General features: G+C 45.1%; 1 protein-coding gene and 1 long non-coding RNA gene across 7 annotated transcripts in view; one reads left to right on the top strand and one right to left on the bottom strand.

Moving 5' to 3' along the window:
• Nucleotides 1–23,733, top strand: part of SAMD4A (sterile alpha motif domain containing 4A) — a 206,089-nt gene that overhangs the window by 141,545 nt on the left and 40,811 nt on the right. For 4 of the 6 annotated variants that reach the window (XM_036918306.2, XM_057488453.1, XM_057488454.1 and 1 more), the window contains one exon: nucleotides 12,359–12,622. The exons of the other annotated variants lie outside the window; for them this stretch is intronic. In XM_036918306.2, coding sequence (XP_036774201.2) covers nucleotides 12,359–12,622 — 264 coding nt within the window. The remainder of the gene's footprint in view (nucleotides 1–12,358; nucleotides 12,623–23,733) is intronic. 6 annotated transcript variants of the gene reach the window in all.
• LOC130679508 (uncharacterized) lies at nucleotides 892–23,730 on the bottom strand. Its single transcript, XR_008992488.1, has 3 exons — nucleotides 19,054–23,730; nucleotides 18,854–18,904; nucleotides 892–6,229 (listed from the first exon to the last, which is right to left on the bottom strand). It is a non-coding gene; the product is annotated as an uncharacterized LOC130679508 (long non-coding RNA).

The raw sequence follows: 23,733 nt of genomic DNA, 5'->3' as shown, positions 1-23,733 counted from the left end.
TCTTAGCGGGCCTTCGTCATCCTCCCTAGCGCCCAGCATATGCCCAGCATGGGGCAGATGCTCAGCGGATGGATGGATGGATGGATCAATTGATCCATAAGGCAGGCAGCATGTGATCCCAGAGCAACCCTGGGAAGTAGGTAGAAGGGATATTATCATTGTTTGAACTATTTTCCAGATGAGCCCCTGAGACCCTCCTCAGGGTTTTGGATATTCAGTGTCAGGGCCGAGAGTCTAAACCTGGGCATTCTTTCTACTGTGAGAAGCAGGTTCAGGGTTGGGCTGAAGAAGGCAGACTGGCAAGTTAGGGAACTTCGTCCCTTCCGAGCTGTCTGATCTTTGACCAGTCCCTGATCCTCTGCACTTGTGAACAGTGCAGTTTGGGGAGGGACGGTGGGGAGACATGATAGAACTACCTCGTAAGGCGCTAAGAGAGGGTCAGGTGGAGCAGTGTGTGTCTGTTTGTGACTGAGTACCTGTCACTCAGCTGGCCTCAGCAAACAGTCGCTGTGACTACTATGCTCGCTGTCCTGTGGCCTTTTCCTCGGAGAATAAAAGACTAGGAATGGTCCTTGGAAACTAGGAAAGACCATTTGGGAAATGCAGTACAGTACCCCCAGCCAGGGCAGGTGAAAGAAACAGAGTAAAGAGACAGAGCATTCATTCATGCAGTCACCCTTTCATAAGGTCCTAAGACGTGTGGGAGAAGTGAGAGCACTGGGATGAGCCAGGAATGGGGAGGAACAATATAACTGTCTTCCCTTCTGCAGAATCTAGCCTGTGGTGAGCAGCTGCCAGCTCCTTGACCCTGACACCCCGGCTGGTTGTTCTTTGGGTATTAAAAGGAAGACTTTTTTAAGATACGGAGAAATAATAAGGGGGAAATATCTTGTCCAAATGAGAATGGCAATGCATAAAATGCTAACAATAGCATCATAGAAGATTGACTCAGGGAGGGGTGGGGAGATCATCCCCTGGGCTGCAATGGCATTTACAACGTGTGCCTTCAGCTTTTAGAGCTTGCCACATGGTGGGCACTCAACAAATGTCTGATGAATAAATGAATGAACTCATCTAGTCCAGCCCCCTTGTTCTGCATATGAAGAACCCAATGTCACCCAGTCACATAATAGCTTGAATTTTTAAATATGATGGAGGTACTTAGAATTTTCAATAAGAACTTCAGGCACTCAGTGTTGCTTACCAATGTCAGGACAAAGAGGTCTTAGGAGGAGTTCTGGGCACTGAAATCTAATGGAAAAGAAGGTGATTCACATGCCCTGACCCTCCAGAAAATAGAAATGAAATGTGAATACTTAAAGTGTGTGGGAAGAAAGGCAAGACCAAGCTGAGTGTGACTCAGAGGAGGACTCTGACTGGGGCGGGGAAGAGTTTGGGAGTGTACATGAGGGTTCTGGAAGAGCAGGGGTGACACTCTCTTTCGTATGACAGACCATGGTGGGAAATTCTTCTGTTGTAAATCTGTGAAACACTATCAACTAGTCAGAGATCTTTCTGACATAATACCCTGAAAATGCTCCATATATTTCATTAGATTGGCTAGTACTTTGACTTGATTTTTTCCATTAGCAGTGTTGTTTCTATTAAAGTATTCTTACTCTGACAACTAATAATATTTCTGTAGCACTTTATAGTTTGCAAAACACATTTAGCATGCATTAAATGATTTTATGTTTTCTAACAATCCCATGATGAAACCTTTGTTATCTACTAATGGGGGGAAACGGAGGCACACAAAGGTCACATGACTCCCAACCCAAATCCCAGATTCTCCAGACTTTGGCAAGCCGATTTTGTTGGGCTCAATGCCACCCCAACAACCATGAGAGCAAGTGGCAAGCCAACAAGTCAAAGCTGGGTGTGAAGCCAATTGCATCTTCATCTTGAATGTGCATGCAAATCTCCTGAGATCTTAAAGGGCAGGTCCTGGTTCAGCAGGCCAAGGGTGAGGCTGAGAGTCTAGCCTTGCTAACGAGCTCCCCGATGATGCCGGCGCTGCTGGTCCCTGCATCTTGCACTGTGTTTGCTGAGCCTGACTTGGTTAAGCTTTCAGCAGCTGAACCTGCAGACTAAGAGAAAGTGAACCCCAAGCTTTCTGTGGCTCATTCACATTCTGAGAGGACCTCTGACTAACTTATGACCCTGTCTTCCTGCAAGAGTAATATGTCCTCAACAAGAGGCAGGCACTATTGCCCAGTCAAAATATTTGTGTCAGGAATCTAGAAATATCTGCCCACATATCATTCAGGTTGGAATTCTGGTACCAAAATCTCCTTTCTTGTACCTGGAGAGCTGGGTGAGAGTGGTCAAATCCTTGGCTGGAGAACCTGAGCAGGATTCTGCACATGACCCCAAAGCAAACAAGACATTGGTGGGAGAAGTGATGATTTGTATGCTGTCGTTTAAAAGCCACTTGAAAAGTAAACAAGATGCCCATTCTTTGGGGTCATCTTGCTAAGACCAGGCAGAAGCAGGAGCCAACTGGGAGGTTTGTGTTGTCCAGGACATGGGACAGGATTTGGGGGAAACACTCAGGCAAGAAGATAGCCTGAGATGGTTCTCAGCCTGGCTAGCCATTAAAAACACTCAGGCACATCAAAAAGTACAAATGCTCTGATGCCACTACTGAGATTTTTCAATTACCTGGTTGGAATGGGGCCTGGGCATCAGGATCTTTTTAAAGGCTCCAAGCGGGAGTTAAATGTGCAGTCAAGTTGAGAACCACTAGCCTAGACAAAGCTGTGGCAAATGTGACAAAAATGTCCCAGAATGGGAGGTGGAATCAGGAGTTTGTATCAATATACACCTATAGTCAATTCTCATTATTTGCAGTAGTTATGTTCTATAAGTCCCTGTGAACACTGGATTAGCAAATACTGAACCATTGCTCCAGGGAAAATATAGGGTTAGTTTCCTGCAAGCCTCACAACATTTTCCTCAGACGATCAATACATTAACCTGTGTTATGTGTCATTAAACAATCATATTCAATATATATTATTGATGCATTAACAGTGACTTCAAGGTCAACAGAACTATAACTCATGCCTGAACAAAGCTCATCTAATACGTCTATTTTCTCCATAAGAAACATCATAGCCTTCTTGCACTTAGGAACATCAGCCAGCACTTCAGCACTATGCTTGGGGCCATTTTAAACAGCAGCATCACCAAAGAAAAACACCAAAATTAGAAAAATGTGGCACCAAACAGACCTCAAAGGCCACTTGTGTAGTATGAGAGCTGACACAGCAAGGCTGAGCAATGCCTGTTCAGCCTCAACTGGGCCGTGTGCAGCACGGACTCCAATTGTTTGCCACTCTGAGTATGTCCATGAATGGCCATGAAAATGGTGATAGCATTTATTTTCAGGTTACAAATAAAGTTTAGCAAATAGGTGCATTTACAAATATGGAAATCTATGAGATGGAGGATCAAAGATGTATAAGACATGTAATAAAGGCACATACACACACTATACAGTTTGTATGGCAGGTGATGGGAGACCCAGAAGTAGGTGAGGAGCAAAGAGAGATGGCCTATGGATCTGAGCTGGCCGTCTAGTACAGCCCAGCCCTCGTGATTACCCTACAGCCTGTTCTTTTTGCTGCCAGGACCCAAAGGCTCCAGACCGCTCTCCCATCTCATGTCCAATAAGATATAAATGCTGTTCAATTTCTGTCCTTCAACTAGAACGGTCCTGGGGGCTGAATTATGCTGAGAACCTCATGCCTATAGCGTCTCTGGAAGCCTTTTATTGCAGGACTGATTTATAATACCCAAGTAGATGAGTTGAGAGCAATTACATAAATACTGTTTCTCTGGGGTATAGAAGAACGGTACGGTTTAAATGAAAAATGCAGTGCCAAGTCAAAAATTCAAATCGTTATGTGTAATTACAGACCACAGTAAATCAATTTTACAAACACAGTACCAATATCACTGTGTTCCAACACCCATAGGGTCTGGTTATGACAGTCAAAATTTGAGAAGGGACTGAAGGTGAAGTGAAGCAGAATTGGGATGTGTGAAGCCTCAATAGCTTGCCTTGAATCACATGGTGATTCAATCAAATATAATTAAGAAGCCAGGAGAGCCTAAACCATCCAATTTCTCTTAATTAACAAAAAAATCATCTAATTAGCAGTATAAGCTCAAACTGTGGGGGTTTTTTTGAATGGTCATTTATGTGTATTGTTACATTTGACATTTAGATTGAATGCTTTTATGAAAACAAGAACCAATTCCCTCCTTAGTAAATTGCTCTGCTAGCTGCACTGCTGACAGTCTCCAGTTCTCATTCTTCTATCAAGGAACTAAGTTAAGAATTAGTCAGGATTACATAATACATTTCTGATTATTTATAACCCCTCTCCCAATACTTTAAACAAGAAATTATTGTTGTTTGATCAAAATCTCAGAGTTTTACACTCGGAGAAATCCTGGCACTAGTTATGCGTTTGGCTGGTGCTGAGTTGAGACTCTGATGGCAGGCATCTTCTGCCGAAGCTGGTCCTACCTAGCCTAATTAGTGCCATTGCACTGAAGAGCCACCTTGCCCTCTTATCCAAGAGCCTTTAAGCTCCAGCAGTAGTGAGGACCTTTCCTGTAGTTCAGGAGTTAATAGACAAGGGTTAAAAATATCCTATTAGCCCCTTTCAAGAAATTGACCCACATCTTCTCTAGGCAAGTGTTGCTCCTAGTGTTGAGATAAAAGGATACCCTGGTGATTTATTCAGTGACTCTGGCTGTGTCCTTGGGACTGATGTTCTGAGGGGTGCTTGGTTGCTCAGTCATGAAACACTTGCTATTTGTAGGTTCAAACTTGGATTGCTTTTCTGGTACCCACATTCAGCAGTCTGGGAGTTGTTAAACAGAGGATGGACACCACGTTCTGTCAAATGGAGAAGCACTTTCTGGATAGGCATGTGAGCTGAAATTAACAGCAGTCACAATTTGAGGGTTATCTTTTTCAAAGAAAGGGGTAAGAGGGAAGCTTTGTCATCAACCATCTATCTTTCTGAGTTTCTCCACTATCTCTCTGCCATAAACACAGTGACTGGAACATTTTTATAAATACATTGGAAAATGAAAATGGAAATACCGCTTAAATCCACTCCTGGCCACTTGCTTGACTCAATTATTTTCTTTATTTGGTGCCATAAACAAGATGATTCAAATTCTGAAGCTCTGCCTAAATTCATTTCTGGACATCTTTTTACTCCCTAGGTGGGTAGAAATTCCATGGACAAACCTAAGGGTTAAGTACTAGCCAGAGCAACAGATATGAAAAGAAACATGATGCAGGAAAGGAGAAGTTAACCCAATATGTAGGAAGTTAGAAGCAGCTGGGTTGATCCCACAGTCCCTTGAATTGACTTAAACATCTGCTCCAGGGGTGTCAGATTACTCCCATGGTGATGTCATTGGTTTTGATAGAATGGAATGAGAGGACTTGGGCAAGTTTCCTTTTAGGACTGCTTGATTTGAAGATAAACTTATAAGATTCTGATGTCTGTAAAATGTATACATTGGTTCCTTGTCTAACTCATTTTATAAACAATGACAATATAAAGTAAAATAGCAGTTATCTAAAATTGATTTTCTACTGGATGACACCCAGTTACACCATGATAGAAACTGACAAAAGAGGACAAATGAACTATACCAAAGATTAATGCAGCAATAAAAGTCTGCCAGAAACATTCTAATTTACTTCTCAAAAGCCCAAATATTTAAGTGATAATGTGAAGGCAGAAACATACATCTTTGCTCTGCCCAAAGGCTGAGCCAACTGTGGAGTAATAAGAGCTGACCCCAGTGACAGGGACTCACGTTATTACAAAAACCTCTCCAGGTGCTTTTCCCTGTACCAGAATGCTTTCATTTCAACTGTATGAAAATGAGATTTAATGGGGAAACGAGATTTAGCATTCTGTATTTCTCAGTCTTGCTGGAACGTTCTTTGCGGCTTTATCTTCTAGTGTCTCCCCATTTGCTTTGTTTTATTGCACAGGCAAATTACATTTTCTCTTCCCAGAGAACGTGTGGCTTCCTCTTTGGGTTAGTCGGGAACACCCCGTCCTCCAGCCACATCTTTCCTTTGTAGCATGTACTCTCATCTTCCCCCAGAATGAGGTGGAGTCTGAAGCTGTTTGGGGGAATCATCTTCTGGTGTCCAGATGTTGTGAGCAGTGGTTTTCCAAACCTTTGGACAAGAAGCAGAGAGCAAGCATGCAGAACTGAGGCATATAACCTTCCAGATTTGCTTTTAATCTATGCCCTGAAGCAATAATGGCAGAGCATGTCAATTTTAACCTTAGTAATTAATACCTCCCTTCCTCCCCCCTTCACAAATCTGTACTTGGCCATAAATGTGACTGGTGTTATTTTGTCTTTTTTTTGCATGATGTCACTAGTCAAATACTCTGGGTTTGTTTTGTTTTGTTTTAATGTATTCTTGCGGTACTATTAATCTTTTCTCCCCCAAAGATTCCCACCACAGGGCCTCAGATTACTGGTGTGGCACCACAAAACCAACTAAAGAAGAGGAACCCCGGGTCTAATGTCATTTCACTAAAAAGCCTTGCAAAAATGTTGGCTTTCTTTTTCCTTGAGGAAATGCCTGGAATTGCTCATGGTTGGGGGTTGATATTAGCAGAACTCTAATCTCAGAAAATGGAAAGCTTTTAGTAGCGTTCTTTAGATGTTCTGAAATCTGTGTTCTCAGAAAAGATTCAGATGCCTCACAAGCAGGCCTAAACCCAAGGGAAGGAACACCCTCCAATAACTTTGAAACAATAACTTTGAAACAATAGCTGTAGCTATTTTGTAACTGACAGTGGGTCGATCTTTTTCTCCTTTACACTTGACAGATAGCAATCTATCTCCTGCAGCAAAACTTAAGTATTATATGTTGAAAGCCCTCAAACTGGTACATCCAACAAAGGTTTTACTGATAACCTCTGAATTTCTTTGGGGATTTAGCCTAGAAAATATTGCAAAAGTACACCATTAGCAGCATATAAGTAGAACATGCCCTGTGCTCTGTCATAGTATGTTTACACACATAACGTGTACTGCCAGACTAGGGAATTGGCCAAAACCTTTTAATTCAGGAGCGAAATTCCAAGTTAATATCTTAAAATAACAAGCAAATTCTTAGTTTCCTCATTCTACTTTTTAAAATCTCTAAATTGGAATGAGTTATTTCTGAAAAGTTTAGTTGTGTTAGCAAATGGGTAGAGTTCTATCACATGAGCCTATGGAATTTGAAAAATGAACAAAGCACAGGTTTTTCTGTGAGAAGGATAGCTTCTTGAACTAGAAACAGAGAACCTGGCATAGGAAGAAACCAGGTTCAAGTTGCAAATCATGTCTATGTGGCAGAACTCACAAGGGTGTGATGAAAGTACAGGTTACTTGGCTTGGTGAAAGAAGATGATGTCAGGAGTGTGGGAATTCTTAATGCCCTTATTCAAAAGGAGGTCAGCTGCAGCAGTTTAGATTCTAGACGCTAGAACCAAGTGTTCAGCTCAGAAACAGGTGGAAACACATAGTGATAGCAACGATCAGTAGTGGTTATCTGAATTTGAGGAGGCAGTATAACTGTGGAAGGCATACAGAGGACCGTAAGCAGACGGGTTCCTGAGGCCACCCATATTGTCCATGGAACCCTTCCTCAACAAAGACAGAGAATAACTATCATCTCCATCATTAAGTCCAGGCCCCAGTTTTTAACACATAAGAAAACTGGGATCCCCATAAAACAGTAATTATATTTTAAATCTGCTGATGAAAAGAAATGACAAAAAAGAGCAATGAGTTCAAAACATTTAAATTAATTTATATTTTATTAACCATAATACTCTCTACCTACATGTAAAAATCATTCATAACACAGTATTTCATCTACTAGCAGGGCTGAGTGCATGTAGGGATTCTCAGGTCCTCCACTACCCATGGGCCCACAACTCATAACTTAGGAATTATTGAACTATTTGCTCTCCAGAGGACTTCCAGCTCTGAAATGTTATGAATCAATGCTCCTAATAATAATAATTTTTAAAACATAAGTTGCATTCACTGTGTAAATTTAAGGAGAACAAAAAGGTATGCAAGGTGTCTTTGAAAGCTCTCCATTAAAGTTTGTTCAGATAAAGTTTCATAGTTGAGTTTCATTTGTCTGGACTGTTGACTTAGGAGGATCACTTCTGTCCTTGACAGTGAGGTTATAATACTTAACCTGATAGTGAACCAAGGAGATAGTTGGGCCAGTGTCCCAAACCTTCCTCTTTCTACAAACTCTCTTCCTTGTCATGTTAGAAGCCAGAAAAAAGAGTTATACCTAATTTTCTTAAAAGACTCTAATTATCCTAAAAAGTCTTTTCCTGAATCTTATTTCAATAACTAAAAATCAAGACAAAGTCAAGGTTGGTCAAAGGAAAGGGGAAGGAAATCTGATTTCCAGGCTTTCAAGAAAAGACTTAAAAGAATAGAACCCAGAACCAGAAAGAATTTTACCAAGAAAGGCATTGAAAGGAGTCTCACTAAAGATGCTTGGAGATGAAAAATCGTAAGGTTAGACGAGGTCAGAGAAGCTGGCCGGCCCTGAATGGTATGACACAGTTGATTGCCAGATTAGAAGACCCTCTGTACACAGATCACACTGCTCCCCTGCTGTAGCAAGATTATTTTTAGCTGCTTTTTCCATATTTCAACTAGACTTACTCAATATTTATTTTTGGTTCACTTGAATTTATAAATGTTTCGAAAATCTCAATATTCTATTGACATATGTGCACATACATATGTATATACATTTATACTTAACATAGATATTTCTAAAAATATAAGCAATATTGAATCTATACTTATGCACTATTAACTTCTGACTTCAGGTTTTCAAGAGCAAAAGAGGGACAATTTTGGTCCCCTGGATGATTTTTAGTATGATTTTCAGTATTATGAATCCACCCTGAAATGTGCTGTCCCTCCACCCTCACTATTATTAAGTCACAAATGCAATATAAATTTAGGACCTCAGTTCTCCTGGACCTTGCCAGTTTCTAATAGACATTGAGATTTCTTTTAAGGTGTACTTAATTCTACAGTTTTTGAGTATGACTCTGGGGCAGCTTAAGTCTGAAGGAAGTGTTGGCTGGTGTCCCCTGTACAGCAGTCAGCGAGCAAGAACGTTCAAAAGGTCTGCCTCCGGCTAGAGTCATTCTGGGGCAGCTGACACAGAGTGAAAGCTTCTCAGAAGTCTATTTTCACTGCTCTCCCTTCTACTTATAGGAAAGGGATTTTATTTACTTATTTAAACCTAAATATCCATTCTCCCTCTATTACCACTCCAGATGAGTTCTTTTGGTTAAAAAAAAAAATGGAGTGATGGGGTCATCACCCGGACTTTGCCTCTGTCCACCTCATTAATTCCACAACTGTGTGGCCTGTTTCTTGCACTTGTCTGCTCGCTGCATTTGCTATTTCCTCTGCTGCTTTATACCAAAGAAATTACTCCAGCACGCAAAGCCACACCAAAATCAGCCTCCCAGCCTCAGTGCTCTTTGGTGAAATGAGGCATTTGCCTGGAACAACCTTGCTTGGATTTAGGCGTGGTGCTCAGCCTGGCTGTAAACCCACAGCCCTGTCTGCAAATCAGAAGCGTACTGTGAGGCATTTTGCTTGGTTGCTACAGCAGGCTGCCTCCTAAAGAAACATTTCTGAGTTTGGTGCCAGCTGTGGGAGTCTTTGCAATATAGATGGGGTTGAGAGGGGGGAGCGGGGCCTTCAGTAGGAAGTCACTGGGAAAGGCCCTGGTACCTCAGGTGTAACTGACTTCTTGTTAGAGGCAGAGGCTGAGTGTGTGCCATATCTCCTGTGACTTAAGTCAAACTCAGAAATACAGGAAGAAATGGGTGTAGGTCCCTATGAATAAGTCCCTGTAAGTCCCATTAAGTTAGGTACATGTTTAAGTCCATTCTCAATAACCAGTGGACTCCCCAGATACTGACAGCCTCCCCAAGGATGCCCATCATTGGAGAGGTAGCGTGGATTTTGAGAAACTTTAGGAGGAAAGAAGTAAACTGGCTCCATCCGATAATGGAAATCAGCTGCTGCCTAAGTATTGCTCTCAGCATCCAAAGACAGGGGCTCTCTCGGCAGCTTTACCACCCATGGTTAGGGACTCAGTTATCACCTCTAGCCAGGCGAGGTGCTAAGGGTTCTACCAGCCCCAAGCTGTGTGTCTCCCTTTGGCAAAGCCTGTTTTTGTGGTTGGGGCTCACTCTAATCCTGGCTGTGAAGAGGAGCCCCCATTTCCACTTGGAGCACATGACCTAGCTGGCACCATTCAGAGCATCCACCAGATATTCTGAAATGGTTGCAGAGGTACCAGAAAGCAGACATCTAAGCCGGAATGTTCCAGCCCTAGGAGCAGCCCAAAACAGGTCTGCCCAATTTTATGTAAATACTTGGACAGGCATGAAATGGATTTGCTGGATGTCTGGCTTGTCTTCCTATTGGCTTCTCTCTTTATTTTTGCTGACGCTTCCTTTTTTTTTTCTTTTTCTCAGGCTAATTCTGATCCAGCCAGGTAGCAATGCCTTTTCCAGGGAGCCTTTTAAAGAGTTTCTTCCCCAGTCTATTTAGTGGAAACACAAGTTATTCAGCCTGTTCCTGTTAGGCTCAAACACATTTTTTAAACAATGTTCCCTTTCACATTTTTAGGGTAGATGGTAATTCCTTGCCTTTGATAGAATCTACCCAGATTAGAAATTCCTCAGATTACAAACACTAAACTCCCCCAACCCCCTTTTTGTTAATATGAAGTTTCTAGCCTTTCTGAGTGTCCCCCTTTCACACACAAGGCTGCCCTTCTCACTGCATGAAGGCAGATGGAAATATTGACAATAGAGGTGTGAGCCCCATTGCTCTTGGGGCCTGGTTAATGCCAGCTGACCAGGAGTAGCCTCACCACTACCGTCCCTAACACGTGTTTTGGGAGCACCCAGCCTGTTGGCTGTGGTCTTTATCCTTTCAGGTGGGGGCAAGGTGATCTGCTGCTCAGGCCTTTATGTGGGTGCTGCCCCACCAGAAAAGCAGTGTAACAAAATGTAGAACTTCTCACGTTGGGATGTCAGGTCTGCTTACTAAAAAAACAGAAAGAGAGGAACACCAGTGAAGAAGTGAACTGGGGAGAGTACATGCCTCATTGGAGAGGACAGAGCCTGAGATGGAACTTAATGGCTTCCCTGAAAAATGTTTAAAAGTGCATGTGGCTCGATTCCATGTTAGTCGTCTAACAGTCAAAATAAACTGGACCTGTTAGGAACCAGTGCTAAGAGAATGTTATGAATAGACTTATTCTGTAAAGTTGTCACTTTACACGCCCAGAAAAACCAACCAAGGGGAACGTCAGCTCCCTCAGCGTTGATTTTGGTTAAATCCCTCCCTTGAATGACCTCAATTTAATTTGGCTAGTTATGTGAGTTTTGTTGCTTTTTCCTAGTTTTCTGGAAAAGAAATAAAAAAATGGGGGCTATGCAGATGTTGCCCACTGTGCGGAAGGGCTGAACATGCTGGTAAAACCATTCCCAGCTTACTGAGAGCACCTCCCCGGCTTCTGAATGAAAAGCCTTGTTACCTGGGAACGTTTTCAATATAAAGTTTGGCATCAACCTGTGAAGCCAAGGGAAAGAATTGGCCCTTTCACCTACAGCTGCCAGCACCCCAAAACCCTGAGTCCATGCTAGTACTATGGCCCCTGGCTGGGTCTGGACCCCCTTCAGGGTGATAGTTCCCCTGACTCCTGGTTGGAAGGACCCGTCCACCTTCTTCCAGCCCAGAAAAAAGCCCAACGGTGACCAGCCTTCCCGCCCTTCACTCAGTCCACCTAATGACATGGGTAATGTTGGGGTTTGTGTGTTTCAAAAAAAGAATTGTCCAGTACATGTTCTCTTCACTCTCGGCAGATGGCCACTTTCCCAGGCTGTCAAGCCTCACCTGATTTATAGCCTACTGCTATGAATCCTGATTTCTACGGTTAGAATTAAAACCCTATCCCAACCCACAATGGCTAAGGCCAGATGTGGGGGCACTGCGGGTACAAACTCCTCGGAGAGCCCCAACCCACCAAGAATCACAGACAGCATCCTTGTTAACCACCCCAAAGGGAAGGCCCAGGCCAGGCCTATATTCGACCTGCTGTATTCGACCACTGACAGGGTCGTAAGACAGTTAGCGTCCTCTCTCAGGGTTAAAGGTACTGTGGGTTCTTCTGTGGCCCAGGCTAAAGTGGGGGGAATAACCTATTTCATTTTATTTTTTTTTCCAGTTCTCTCAGGCCAGGCACACCACAGCCCTTTGAAACGATCTGTGTCCCTTACCCCACCCATGAATGTGCCAAACCAGCCTCTAGGACATGGATGGATGTCTCATGAGGACTTACGAGCTAGAGGACCCCAGTGCCTCCCATCCGATCATGCCCCCCTGTCTCCACAAAGCAGTGTAGCCTCTTCAGGAAGTGGTGGGAGTGAACACTTAGAAGATCAGACCACTGCTCGTAACACATTCCAAGAAGAAGGTAGTGGTATGAAAGGTGAGTGACTAAATGAGAAACCACCGGGAACAGAGCCCCTTCCTTTACCTGGAGTCAGAAGGGAAAGAGCTAGTCCGCAAGCCAGTTGCCCTGCGCTCCCCCGCTGACACACCCACTCATCCCTGGCCAACCCCCAGGGCTGACCGCGTCCCAGGGCTGACTGCGTGGAGCCCCGTTCTGGCTGCATGCGGAAACCTGGGAAGCAGGGACCAGGGCAGGAGAGGTCAATGCCCTCTTTTTTTTTTTTTTTTAAATGCAGTGACTTGAAGACAATTAAATGAGTCACAAGTGACAATGACAGGACCTACTGTTTGCATGTACCTCCCCCAGTCTGCCATCTGTAAAGATGCTGGGCTGCTCCAGCCTTCCTTCTACCTTGTTGCTGTGGCCAGGGAACTGTTAATAACGTAGCAAAGTGAACCACAAGATTGTTTTTAAATCTCTCGATGCAGAATCATAGTAGTGCTGCCTTTCTCCCTTTTCCTTTGATATCCAAAGAAACCTTTAAACCCTTTTCTCTGCGTCTGTTTAAGGGACATGAAAAAAATAGCACTGAGAATCTCTGACAGTGTTTTAAGCCTGATAACAGATTTACATACAGGGGATAAAGGCCTTTTGTGCAGCATAAATAAATGTTCCTACCTTGCCCTGTAAATCTATCCTCTTCTAAAGATACTCATCAGGAGTGCAGATTTCCAAATTACTCATGATAGGTTCAAAGAGGATACAGGCATTCTGTATTTTTAGACAGCAGTTGTTCAGGACTGGGATGTCCTTAGGGAACGATGCTCATCAGAGACACATTAATAATTTTGGATGGAGAAACAATAACAAGTCATTGGGACTAGTTGCTGAGTGGAGGTTCTGAAAGCACCCTTTTTGCTGGCATTATAGTCCTAAGGTTTTGCTATTTCTGATCTTTCCCTGAAAAGGACAGTGTTGACATAGGGGGCTTTGCACTGAGTCACCCTGCCCTGCCGTGGAAGCATGGCATCACGTGGGTGCCAATTGTAAGAGAGCACCAGGCTGAGAAATAGAGCCTGTCCACTAGGGGAAATGAAGCCACTTCCCTGGAACCTTCCTTGAACCTTCCTTTCAGCTGCTTAGAGAGAGAGAGCTGTCCTCCCACCCCACCCCAGCCAGGTGGATCCTGTGCTGAGCACCCAGAGCAAGTGGGGTGTGTCTTGATGTTTTCCTCTGGTGATATATACACATGGGTCTTTGAGGTGTGTTTAACAGGCAGTAAAAACAATGGCTCATTTGGCATGGAGAGGACGTGTGTCTCCTCCTCCTTCACAGTGTTCAGGGGAATGTGTCATAGTCTTGGACACCTAGCAAAACTCATTTCTGAGTCCATACTGTGTGTTTCTGTGCTCCAGCAGCTGTGCCCCCGGTGATGGGGAGCAGGTGAGACCCAGTCATGTTTTAGGTTAAGCCTGCCACTAGGGCATCCAAGCACCCAGGGAGGCGGAGACCGCTGCTGCTCAGGCTAGCTTCTTTCCAGGCGACATGGAGTGTCTGACCGCACGTTTGCAAGAATGCGTTTGCGCAGTTCTGACTGGTAACTGTGGGAGGGGGCCTCAGCTTGCGCTGAAAGGCCAAGAGGCGCTTGTGGGAACCCCGCTCCAGGACACAGAGCTCTCCCAGGGAGGAGTGCTGGTCCCAGGGCCTGGCCGGGAGGCTTTGTGTTCCTTCCTTTTATCTTTTACTTTCTTTTTTCAGCCTTAAAGTATACCTTAAGCTATTCTCCCAAAGTAGGTAAAGGTGTATCATTGCATGTTGGCATTTTTTGGTGAGAAATGAGTTACGAGAGCACATTTTTTAAAGAGAAGTGAGTGAGAGAAAAATTGACTGTGCTATCCCTGTTTGAGAATAAAAGTCGAAATATTCCAAAGTTCAAGGAATGTCCTCTCCTATATAAGGTTCTTAGATTTTTCCTTTAGAATCAGTGAGAATTGTCTCCTCAGAGCTTCTTCAGTCAGCAAATGATGCAGACAGGCACTTACTGCCAAGATTTTCTTCATAAGCTTGTGCTGTGGTCAGAAAATGGGCTGTGTGGTGACATAGGATTCTCGTCTATGTATATCCTCCTTCTGCTGACCTATCAAACTGTCCTTTTCCAAAAGAACTGGATTGAGAATCAAAGTATTAAACACCTTAGCAAATAAAAGGGCAAACCATATTTGAAAGAAGGAACATGAGAGACAATGAAGGATTCTATCTGTGGGAAAAGTATGTTTGCATTTCAGCGGTGGGTCAAGCACTAGCAATGCCACACGTGAGAACAGCAGCATCCCCGTGTGTCGGGGGCCAGTATTCATTAAACCCAAGGCGCTCCTCCAGCCGTGCCTGGGGATGTCTTCGCGAGGCGGCCACTGCTGCATGCCTGCCATCGGGGTCTCTCTGGGCTGGCCTCCCAGGAGCGTGCCAAAGAGGCAGCCCTGAGCAAGCCTTCCCAAGAGGTTATCATTTGAATCCCATGTCCAAGACCAGACACAGGTTTAAAGATCCAAATTAGTTCATACTTTCTGAGAAATGAAATATGAAATCAAATGAAATGCTTTTAGAGAGAGCCAGCTCTTCATCTCACATACACATCATCCTTCTTGTGACCAGGCCCTCCGGTGGGAGTGTCAGCCCCTCAGGCTACTTTCTGTTCTGCCTCAGGATACCATCCTCTAATTGCTGCTTTTCTGGTTTTTAAATGCCCTCTGTACAAGAACCACAAGGAATCTGTAGTAGGATTTGGGGGAGTTCCAAATCTCCAGGGGATGCATGACAGCCTTCACCCTGCACCTTGGGAAAAGAAGAAAAAGTCACCCTAATTGAGCTAGTGTGACTTCATCTTTCTTGCCAGCAACTGTGCATACCTTGCGGTAGCACTGTGTTCATCCATTCCTTCCTTTTCATCTAGACAGACTAGCCAGGTTGGGCTAAGAACTGTCTCTTAGGACTGTGCCTCTTGGGTCAAGAGTGTGATGTAAAGCTCATGGCCCAGCATTCTTGCTTCTTTATTTTTCACAGACATCGATCTTGCCCCCCTTTTTTTCTTGGTGTCAGCACTCCAAGCCGGAGGCTGTCACCAAGTTCTCTCCCAAGCAGACCAGTGCCCCAGAGGATCAATAGCATCTGCATGCTTGGCTCTGTCTTTCCTTTTATACTAAATGCCCACCCTGAAGAGGTAAGTCAGCTCAGGGGCATGGACTGGATGTCTCTTGCGGGAGGGGGGTCTCAGACTAGTATCTCAGGCTAAAGCAAGAATGGGCTTGGCTGCTCAACTAGAAATTAATGAACCGAAGTGGGGAACTGAATGGGAATGTTTAAGAAATCCCCTTTAGCATGCCCTGAGGAAGCTGCTGGTTACACATGTTGGGATCAAATATGCTGGTTGTGGTTTCCTAAATTCACTTATCCTTGCTCTTTGCAAACGTTCCATTGTGATTTCTCCCAGGGGAGACACCCTTGACTCTGAGTTGGTACTCGCCTACAATATCCCTCCTTCCCTGGGCAGCGGTTGAGTGGAACATGCTCTTACCCCTTCTCCATGGGAAGATGGGGAAAAAGACATTGCCGTAATTTCCTAGAAGGAAGCGAAAATATAGAAGGGCAGAAATCTGCTGGTGGAAGAAGAGCATTTGCCTCTCATAGTACGGCATGTCCTCAGAAATAAAGTATAAACCCAATACCCAGAGACCATTAAAGCCAAAGCTGTTGATGAATGATGTGGTCGTGCTATGTGGGAGCAGAGAGAAGAGAAGAAAGACTGATTAACAGGCTTCACTTTTGTCCTCATCAAGTCACTTGACTTTGGAACACCTGCTGAGAGAGGCTTTGGACTAGCCACTGGGGAGACAGAGGAGAAAGAGACTGTTCCTGCTTCCAGGGCTCGCTATCACATGACCAACAGACAGGGACCTGAGGCAGGGGCATGGCTGTGAAAGCGTCTTGGACTCTGGTCCTGGGTTGGGGCAGGCACCAAGGAGGGCCCTACCTCATTCAAGGCTGAGGGAAGTCAAGGAAAGTTTCTGGAGGAGCAGAGGTCTGGAGCTGAGTCTCAGAGCATGATTACAGGTTAGCTAAATATAGAAAGTGAGAGAAGGGCATTCTATACAGAGGGAAGAGCATGGGTGAAAGCCTGGTGACGAGATAGCCTAACCAAGTAGATCTGATGGCCTGAGAGTTAGTGGCACATGGGAAAGGGGTCTGGAGAGGGAAAGGCCAGGCTTTGCAAAAGATTTGGCACTGATAGAAGCTGTTGAAGAAATTTAGCAGCAGGATGACCTGCCTAGATTTGCACATTAGAAATAGGACCCAGCAGAAGCGGTGAGGGCAGGGGGTGTGTATCAAAGTGCAGGAGTGGGTAGGGGAGGCTGGGTTTGGAGGCCAGCTGGCAGGTGGGTGTTATTTCAGTAACTGAGGAGGAAAAAAAAGTTGGACCAAGGCAAGCAGCAGTGAGAATAGAGACAAAGGAGTGTGTTTGTGGAATCTTCATGAGATAGAATTCAGAAAGTTCTGAATTGAATGTGGGCAATGGCAGAGCAGGAGGAATTTAGGCTGATAGCCAGGGTTCTGCCTGGGACACCTGGATAGCTGGTGGTGTCATCTATAGCAAGGAGCATAGAGGAGAAGAAACACACTGGGGCAACAGTGGGGGGCATGGTGAGTGTGAGAACCTGCAGAACATTCCAGCGGAGGAGTCCAAGCCAGGACCGCAGTGCACCATGCTCTTGCCTGGCCCAGCCTCCCTAAACCTGGGCCCCTCTTCTCACCCGGGCAGTTTAAGAGTTCTGCCTACCTGTAGTGAAGTGCACGTGGAGGACTCCAGTCCAGGTTTCTGGCTTGTAGGGCCTATGGTGTGGAGCCTCAAAGAGTGAGAAGCTCCATGACCACCTTGTTGCAGTCGTCCATGTGAGAGGATGGAGAATGGGGGTCCGTTTCTCTCACTATGAGCTTCAGCCTAACTGCTGTGAATTAGTATTAACTGTGTGTGCTTACAATATGTGGCATTATGTTCATACAAAAATACAGAGGTTTGTGAATAGATATGATAAAGGCACAGGAGAGAACTCTGGCTCCAGTAACCTCGACAGAAGCATAGCAATTGAGAGCAGAGGGACCAGTGACTGTGAAAATATGCTGTTTGCCTTTTCCAAGGAGTCTTTTTAAGATGAAGCTTAGGTAAACTTTTTTTCTCCATAGCAAAGGAAATACACTGCCTTTTCTTAAATGGCCAGTTTGGGTTTTGAGTTGTTTTTGAAATGTAGATCTTTCAACCTCTGCCTGTCTTAGAATGAGATACTGAGAGGTGTGATCTTTTTTAAAACAAAGGAACCCGTCAGAAACCTTTGTAAGAAAGGTGGTAAATAAAGCATTTCTGAGGGCCCCAGGGGAGTGAGTGATGGAAGAGGAGAGAGAACACCTCTCCATTTGTGGCTGGGACACCGTTCAGCATGGCTGTCATGGGGGCAAGTCACTGTTCTCTGAAGGTCGACTTTCTAGGTGCTGTCTTGAATTCATCCAACTTCAAGACCAGGATTTAGTAGATCTACTTCCCTTTCTTTATCCCCAAATGCCAACATATGACCTGCATGGATAGGTCCCAATGGGCTCAGACTTGTGCTACCTCTGCTCAGGTAGGCTGAGAAGCCCTGATGTGTCTGAAAAGCAAATCTTCAGGACTCCCCAAACTTCTAAAGATCATGAGACTTTCACCTGCCATTCCTTACCAAGCATGTGTCCTCAGCTGAACTGCTTTACAGACTGTGCAGGCGTGCAGAGAGCAGCTTCCAGTGTGGAACCCAGCTGCTACTTAATGAGGCAAAGCAGGCTGCATGTAGATACCACCTATGAATGTCATAGCTAATGGAAACTGCAAGAAATTCAGTCCCCCTGTTTATATCTAACCCTTCTAAGTGGGTATTTTACCCAAACTTGACCTTATCTGTGCCTGCTGAGACCCATACATGCTCCCCTCCAGCGTGGAACCCCTCCTGGAGGCCAGCAGGGACACCTACTAGGACCAAGGAGCACACTCACAGCTCTGTGGGGACTAGATACCAAGCTGCCTTCATTCTTTCGCTCAGAGACTGGAGGGAATTGGGCTGCTCCTTCTGCTCCAGCCAAAAATAGAGACATACTCAGTAATCTTGGGGTTGCTAGACTTCTGCTCTTCGTTTTAGAAAGAAATGTTTTCCCTTTTGCTTCAACACTGAAGAATTAGTCCCTTCTTACCCCTCAGTTGGCCTTCGTCTTCTTTCCATCAAAGTCAAGATGCATCATAAGCTGCAGAGAGAGAGAATTGTTTCAGATTAGCCTGGCTCTCTGGTGAGTGGAAGCTGCCGTTCTGTCTGCAGGTACCAGGGCCACCACAGGTGAGGCTTCTTGTGGAAAACGAGGCTGTCCGTGTGTGCAGGGACGCCTTATTACCTCACCTCCCATCTTGGGCCCTTCTGTAACACTGGTTCCACTGTTGCCTCTTGCGGAGCCTCCTTGTTTGTGGGGCACATGCTGCACGGCCTGTTGACTTGATGGCATTCGTGGCCACTCTGGCAGCAGGCATTTGAGAAAAGCAGTTCAAGTTCTAATTGAAAGCCTAGCTTCTGTGTGAGCTTTGTGTGCACCACAAAGCTTCTCTGCACTGGTTTCTCCAGACTTTAAAAGGGAAATAGAAATCAGCATAATTGGAAACTTGATCCCATTGGGAAAGAGCAGCAGGGACACATAGAGCATAGAAAAGATGAGTGTGGCACTATTATTAAACACAGCCGTGAGAGGATAAACCACTTCATAAGATCTAGAAGGAGCCTCATGAAGGACAGACACAGTGGCCCTGGGGCCCACCCTCTGCACACATCTACAGTTTGGCCTTTCCTCCTCAATTTCTTCCTCTTCCCACACCTCCCCCTAAAAGCCTGGCACTCCCAGGGCTCTCCCTTGGCTCTCCCTGTTCTCACACTGTCTTGCCAGTGGATTGCAGCCCTGGGCAAGTTCACTATGGATTCAATGTGACCAAAGAAATGACAGTAGAACGTTCTTGGGGTGAAAGGGTTATACCCAACTTTATTCCCAGGTGGCAGGTCAGTCACTAGAATCCCATCCACTAAAAAATAAAAAAAAAAGAATCCCATCCACTCAGAGCAAGTCTGCATGCAGCAAGCCTGTCTCCACCTCTGGTCCTCTCTACCTGTGCAGCCATCTCATTCTCTGTCCTCGGCGCTGCCACCACTCCAGCCTCTGCTCTGCTCTCCTGCAGCCTTGCACCTGTGCCACCGTGTCACCCAGAGCCCTGGGCGGAGCTCTTTGTATAGAGTCAATAATGACGTGTTGCCCACATGTGTGTAGTGAGCTAGCCAACCAGGGCCAGGTGAGAATCCTGGCCTCAGGAACTTCACTTTCTCTGCACACACCATGCTCTTTCTCTGAGTGACCTCACCCTTTTCTGGGGCTAAAACAACCATCATATGCTACTCACAGGGAAAGTGGTTTTCTGCCTCATAGCTTCACCAGTTGACTTCTCCACCTGGAGGGCTCAAAGTAGTGATTCTCACCTGAACCTGAAGTAGAGTTCACTCTCTCTCTTGTCACCCCAAACCTGCTATGCTCCCATACTTTCTATCTCACCAGCCTGGACAGAGGAACTTTCTTAGACTCCTGTCTCTCTCTTACACCATGCTTTTCTCTGACCTTCAAGTACCATCAATTTACATCCTTTCCTTCTCCTCTGCCACTACCCCCCTAAGCTGTCTCCAAGGGCTTGAACTCATCTCCTGGCCTCCACTCTCATATCCTCAAGTCCAGCCTTTACATTGACAGCCATCATTTTTCCAATGTGGTCATCTGATTGTGCCTCTGCTGCTCCAATTTCAACAGTTCTTCATCACACATAGGTGAGACCTACCCACTGTGTTTTAACATTACAAGTCCCAGTCCTCTTGCCCCACCTTGTTTCTAGCCATTTTCTATCATTCACCCAACCGTTTCCTCAACACTGAATGCTCTCATGGCTCTGTGCTTTGCTTGTGTGCCGGCCCTGCTTCCTGGGATGGCTTCCTCAGTATGGGCTGCCTGGTGACTCCGGGACTACTGCTACTGTGAAGCTGTCCCTCACTCCCCAAGGCACACCAAAAAAGTCATTGTTCTCTTCCCCACTGGACCTTTGAGTAGGCCTAGCACTTGTCCTGCAACTATTATAATTTTTTGTATGAGCCAGCCATTCTCTCTGGATTAAAAGTTCCTTGATGGCAGAGATATGCCATAGTAGGCATTCAGTAAATGTTGAGTGAGCAAATATAGGATGCCCATACTTGGCAAGAAAGTCAGTCCAGCATATAGCAAAAACATCTTTATCTTTCTCACACTGCATAAGAAAGTGACTTTCTAGTCTGGGATCTCCATTGGCATGCTCATCAAAAGCAGCCCGGATGAAACTAAATGGTTGTGTGGCAGCCAGCAGTGAGAGCCCACGAAGTATGCATCCCTCAGTCACGTATCCGCTCCTCCAGGAAACACCCCTGCTGTCTGCATCTTCCAGCCATAGTCACAGCTTTGCAAAATGAAAAAGGAAGGTCTGAGGTTAGGTTAGGTGGTTCTCAGCTTTGCATCAACCTTGTGGCATGTGGGCCATGACAAAGGACCTGAGCTTTTAGAATGTGTCCCTGGCTTACAGAATCTAGCATCCAGGGCATTGGTACTACTGGCTTGGGAGGAGTGCAATGGCCAAGGCACTCATTTCTCTGGTTTGTTTCCCTTTTTGTGGAGTTTCGTTCTGATGCCTGGCAAAGGAAGTGCCTCGCCACCAACTAGAGGGTGAGAGGTCAGTAGGCAGTGTTAAGAACTGGGATATCCTCCTCTTTGCTCATCAGTTCATACTGCAAGAAGGGAAGCTCTTCAAGCCCATAGCACTGAGCTAGGCACCAGGGTGCTTGCTGTACAAGCAGAGCCAACTTGTGCCTGCCTTGAGGAACATATGGCCAAGAGGAGCTTATGATTCCCAGAAACATATCCAGAAATAACTCCTCAGAAGGCCTCACTCGCCATGTTCTGAAGTTGTTTAGGAACCTTTCCTAGGAAAACAACCTGCATTTTGAAAATGAGTGAGGCAACCTCTTCCATCCCCCTAATCAGGTGTTCTAGTTGTCAGCTATTTTCTAGGAAGAAACTAGTGCTGAGACTTGCTGAGTCAAGGCTTGCACCCCATTCTCCCTGACTCTTTAAACAACATATTGTCCCCTTGGCTCATAAGGCACCATGTTTGCAGCATGGTTTGGTAGCTTAAGATTCTGTGTCATCATCTGGGGATTTTGCATGATTAAACTGTATGGCATCTGGTAAAAATTTGGCCCATGAGGTTGCTCCGTACTCTTTTATGATGAGTGGTGCCCAGGTGTGGTATTTGGTTACACAGACTTCTCTGAGTCACGATCATTGAGTTTTCTGAGCAATGGCTTGGGGCTTTTCGAAGATGTAAATAACAAACATGAAAACATGGTGACAAAATGGTAACACGTCATTGGCCTGAAAGCCAGAGCTGTAGTTATTTGCTGCTCACTGTGCAAGAGTATTAGTATTATTTCAACAGCAACAGAAACATGGAGAATGCAGTCTGGTAAAATAGGTCCAGGATGGTGCAGAAGGGAAAGAGCAGACTCCAGGGCTGGCATGTCCTGGACTATTGATCCAGCCACAGTCTGGGTTGAGCAGGATGGGTGAGGAGCTGGCACTAGATGCCTGGGGAAGCCCTGTCTCTTATGGTTAATGATGGCCCCAGAGGGACTCTCCATTTATCACAGTAGAATGAAGGACCTCGAAGCACAGAATCAAGTGATTTCTTGCCTGGGATGACTTGCGTTTGTTCTTAAAGTGCCATTGGATATCCAATTCTATTGCTTAGAAGTGCCCCTTCTTTGGCCTTTAACATCACTGAAAATTAAGAAGTGGCCTCGCCAACCCACCCTCCCCTTTGATATCTTTGAGTTTTAGGAGATCACCCCATATTCACATTCCCTAAACCTAGGTTTGCTTCACCCAGAAGGCAGGGCCTGATTTCAAAGTCAGCCAGGCTTCTTTAATCAATCCCAGTTAACCACTTTAAAGACTGAAAAATTGGAAGGTTCCCTCTTATTTTGGAGGGTCTGTGGTCTCTGTCAGTGTCTCAGAATAAAGTGCTTGACAATAGGCGGTATCTTGGATTCAACATAATTAGTAATGGATAATAATTCATAGAAAACATGAATAACATTTACCCAGCACTTCACCATTTTAAAGTACTTTGTAGTCACTTTTTATTCAGCCCCACCACCAGGGGCTTGTTTTCCAGGACATTGATACAATGTAGGAAAAAACTGGGAACCAGGAGCCCTGGTTCCAGTCCCCATTTCTCCACATACTTGCTCTGTGATTGACATTCAAGGAAAAGACCAGAGGTACATCCAGATACATTCCACAGCTTGGAGAAATGGTCAACAGACACACACACTCTAGAGTGATAATTCTGGAGTCTAACGTGCCCTTACTTCCACTGGGGCAAGGAAGGCAGAGGAGGATCAGGGTAAGAATGACAGCAGCTCTGCCCGTGGGGTTCCGCGGTTGTCTGCCTGGCCCATCACTGTGGAAGCAGCAGAAACAGCATGTGGAGCTCTGCACTGAATCTAGAAAGCAATCGTCTTGATGAAGACTTAGCATATGTACTTTAAACATTCCGAAGTTAGTTCTTCCCAAATCAATAATGGTGTAGTCTGGCTCGAGCGGCAGTTCTTTGCCATTTTCATGGAAACTACAGATGACCTTCTGCCCAGAAAACTACCCATATATTCATGAGTTGGGATATAATTTTTAGGGAATTCCTGTAGGCCCTAAAGCCCATGGACCCCAAGTGAGCAAGCCCTAGTCTAAAGTAGAATAAAGGAGACCACCAGTAGGACAATCAGGGTAGGCCAAGACGTCTGTGTCCATAGTTTGCTGCCAAAATTAAACAAGTGGTAACATAAAGGTTTTTTTCTCTTTTTCTTCCCCCCGCCCATCACCCTTCTTGCCTTTCTCTGTTCCCACATCCTTTGTCATGTCTTCTCGTTCCCTCTCAATTTCTCTCCCCATCTCTTGCACATCTTACACCA

The sequence above is a fragment of the Manis pentadactyla genome, chromosome 11 (genome assembly GCF_030020395.1).
Source record: "Manis pentadactyla isolate mManPen7 chromosome 11, mManPen7.hap1, whole genome shotgun sequence".
Classification (NCBI taxonomy): Eukaryota; Metazoa; Chordata; class Mammalia; order Pholidota; family Manidae; genus Manis; species Manis pentadactyla.
This window is presented reverse-complemented; position numbering and strand designations above follow the sequence as displayed.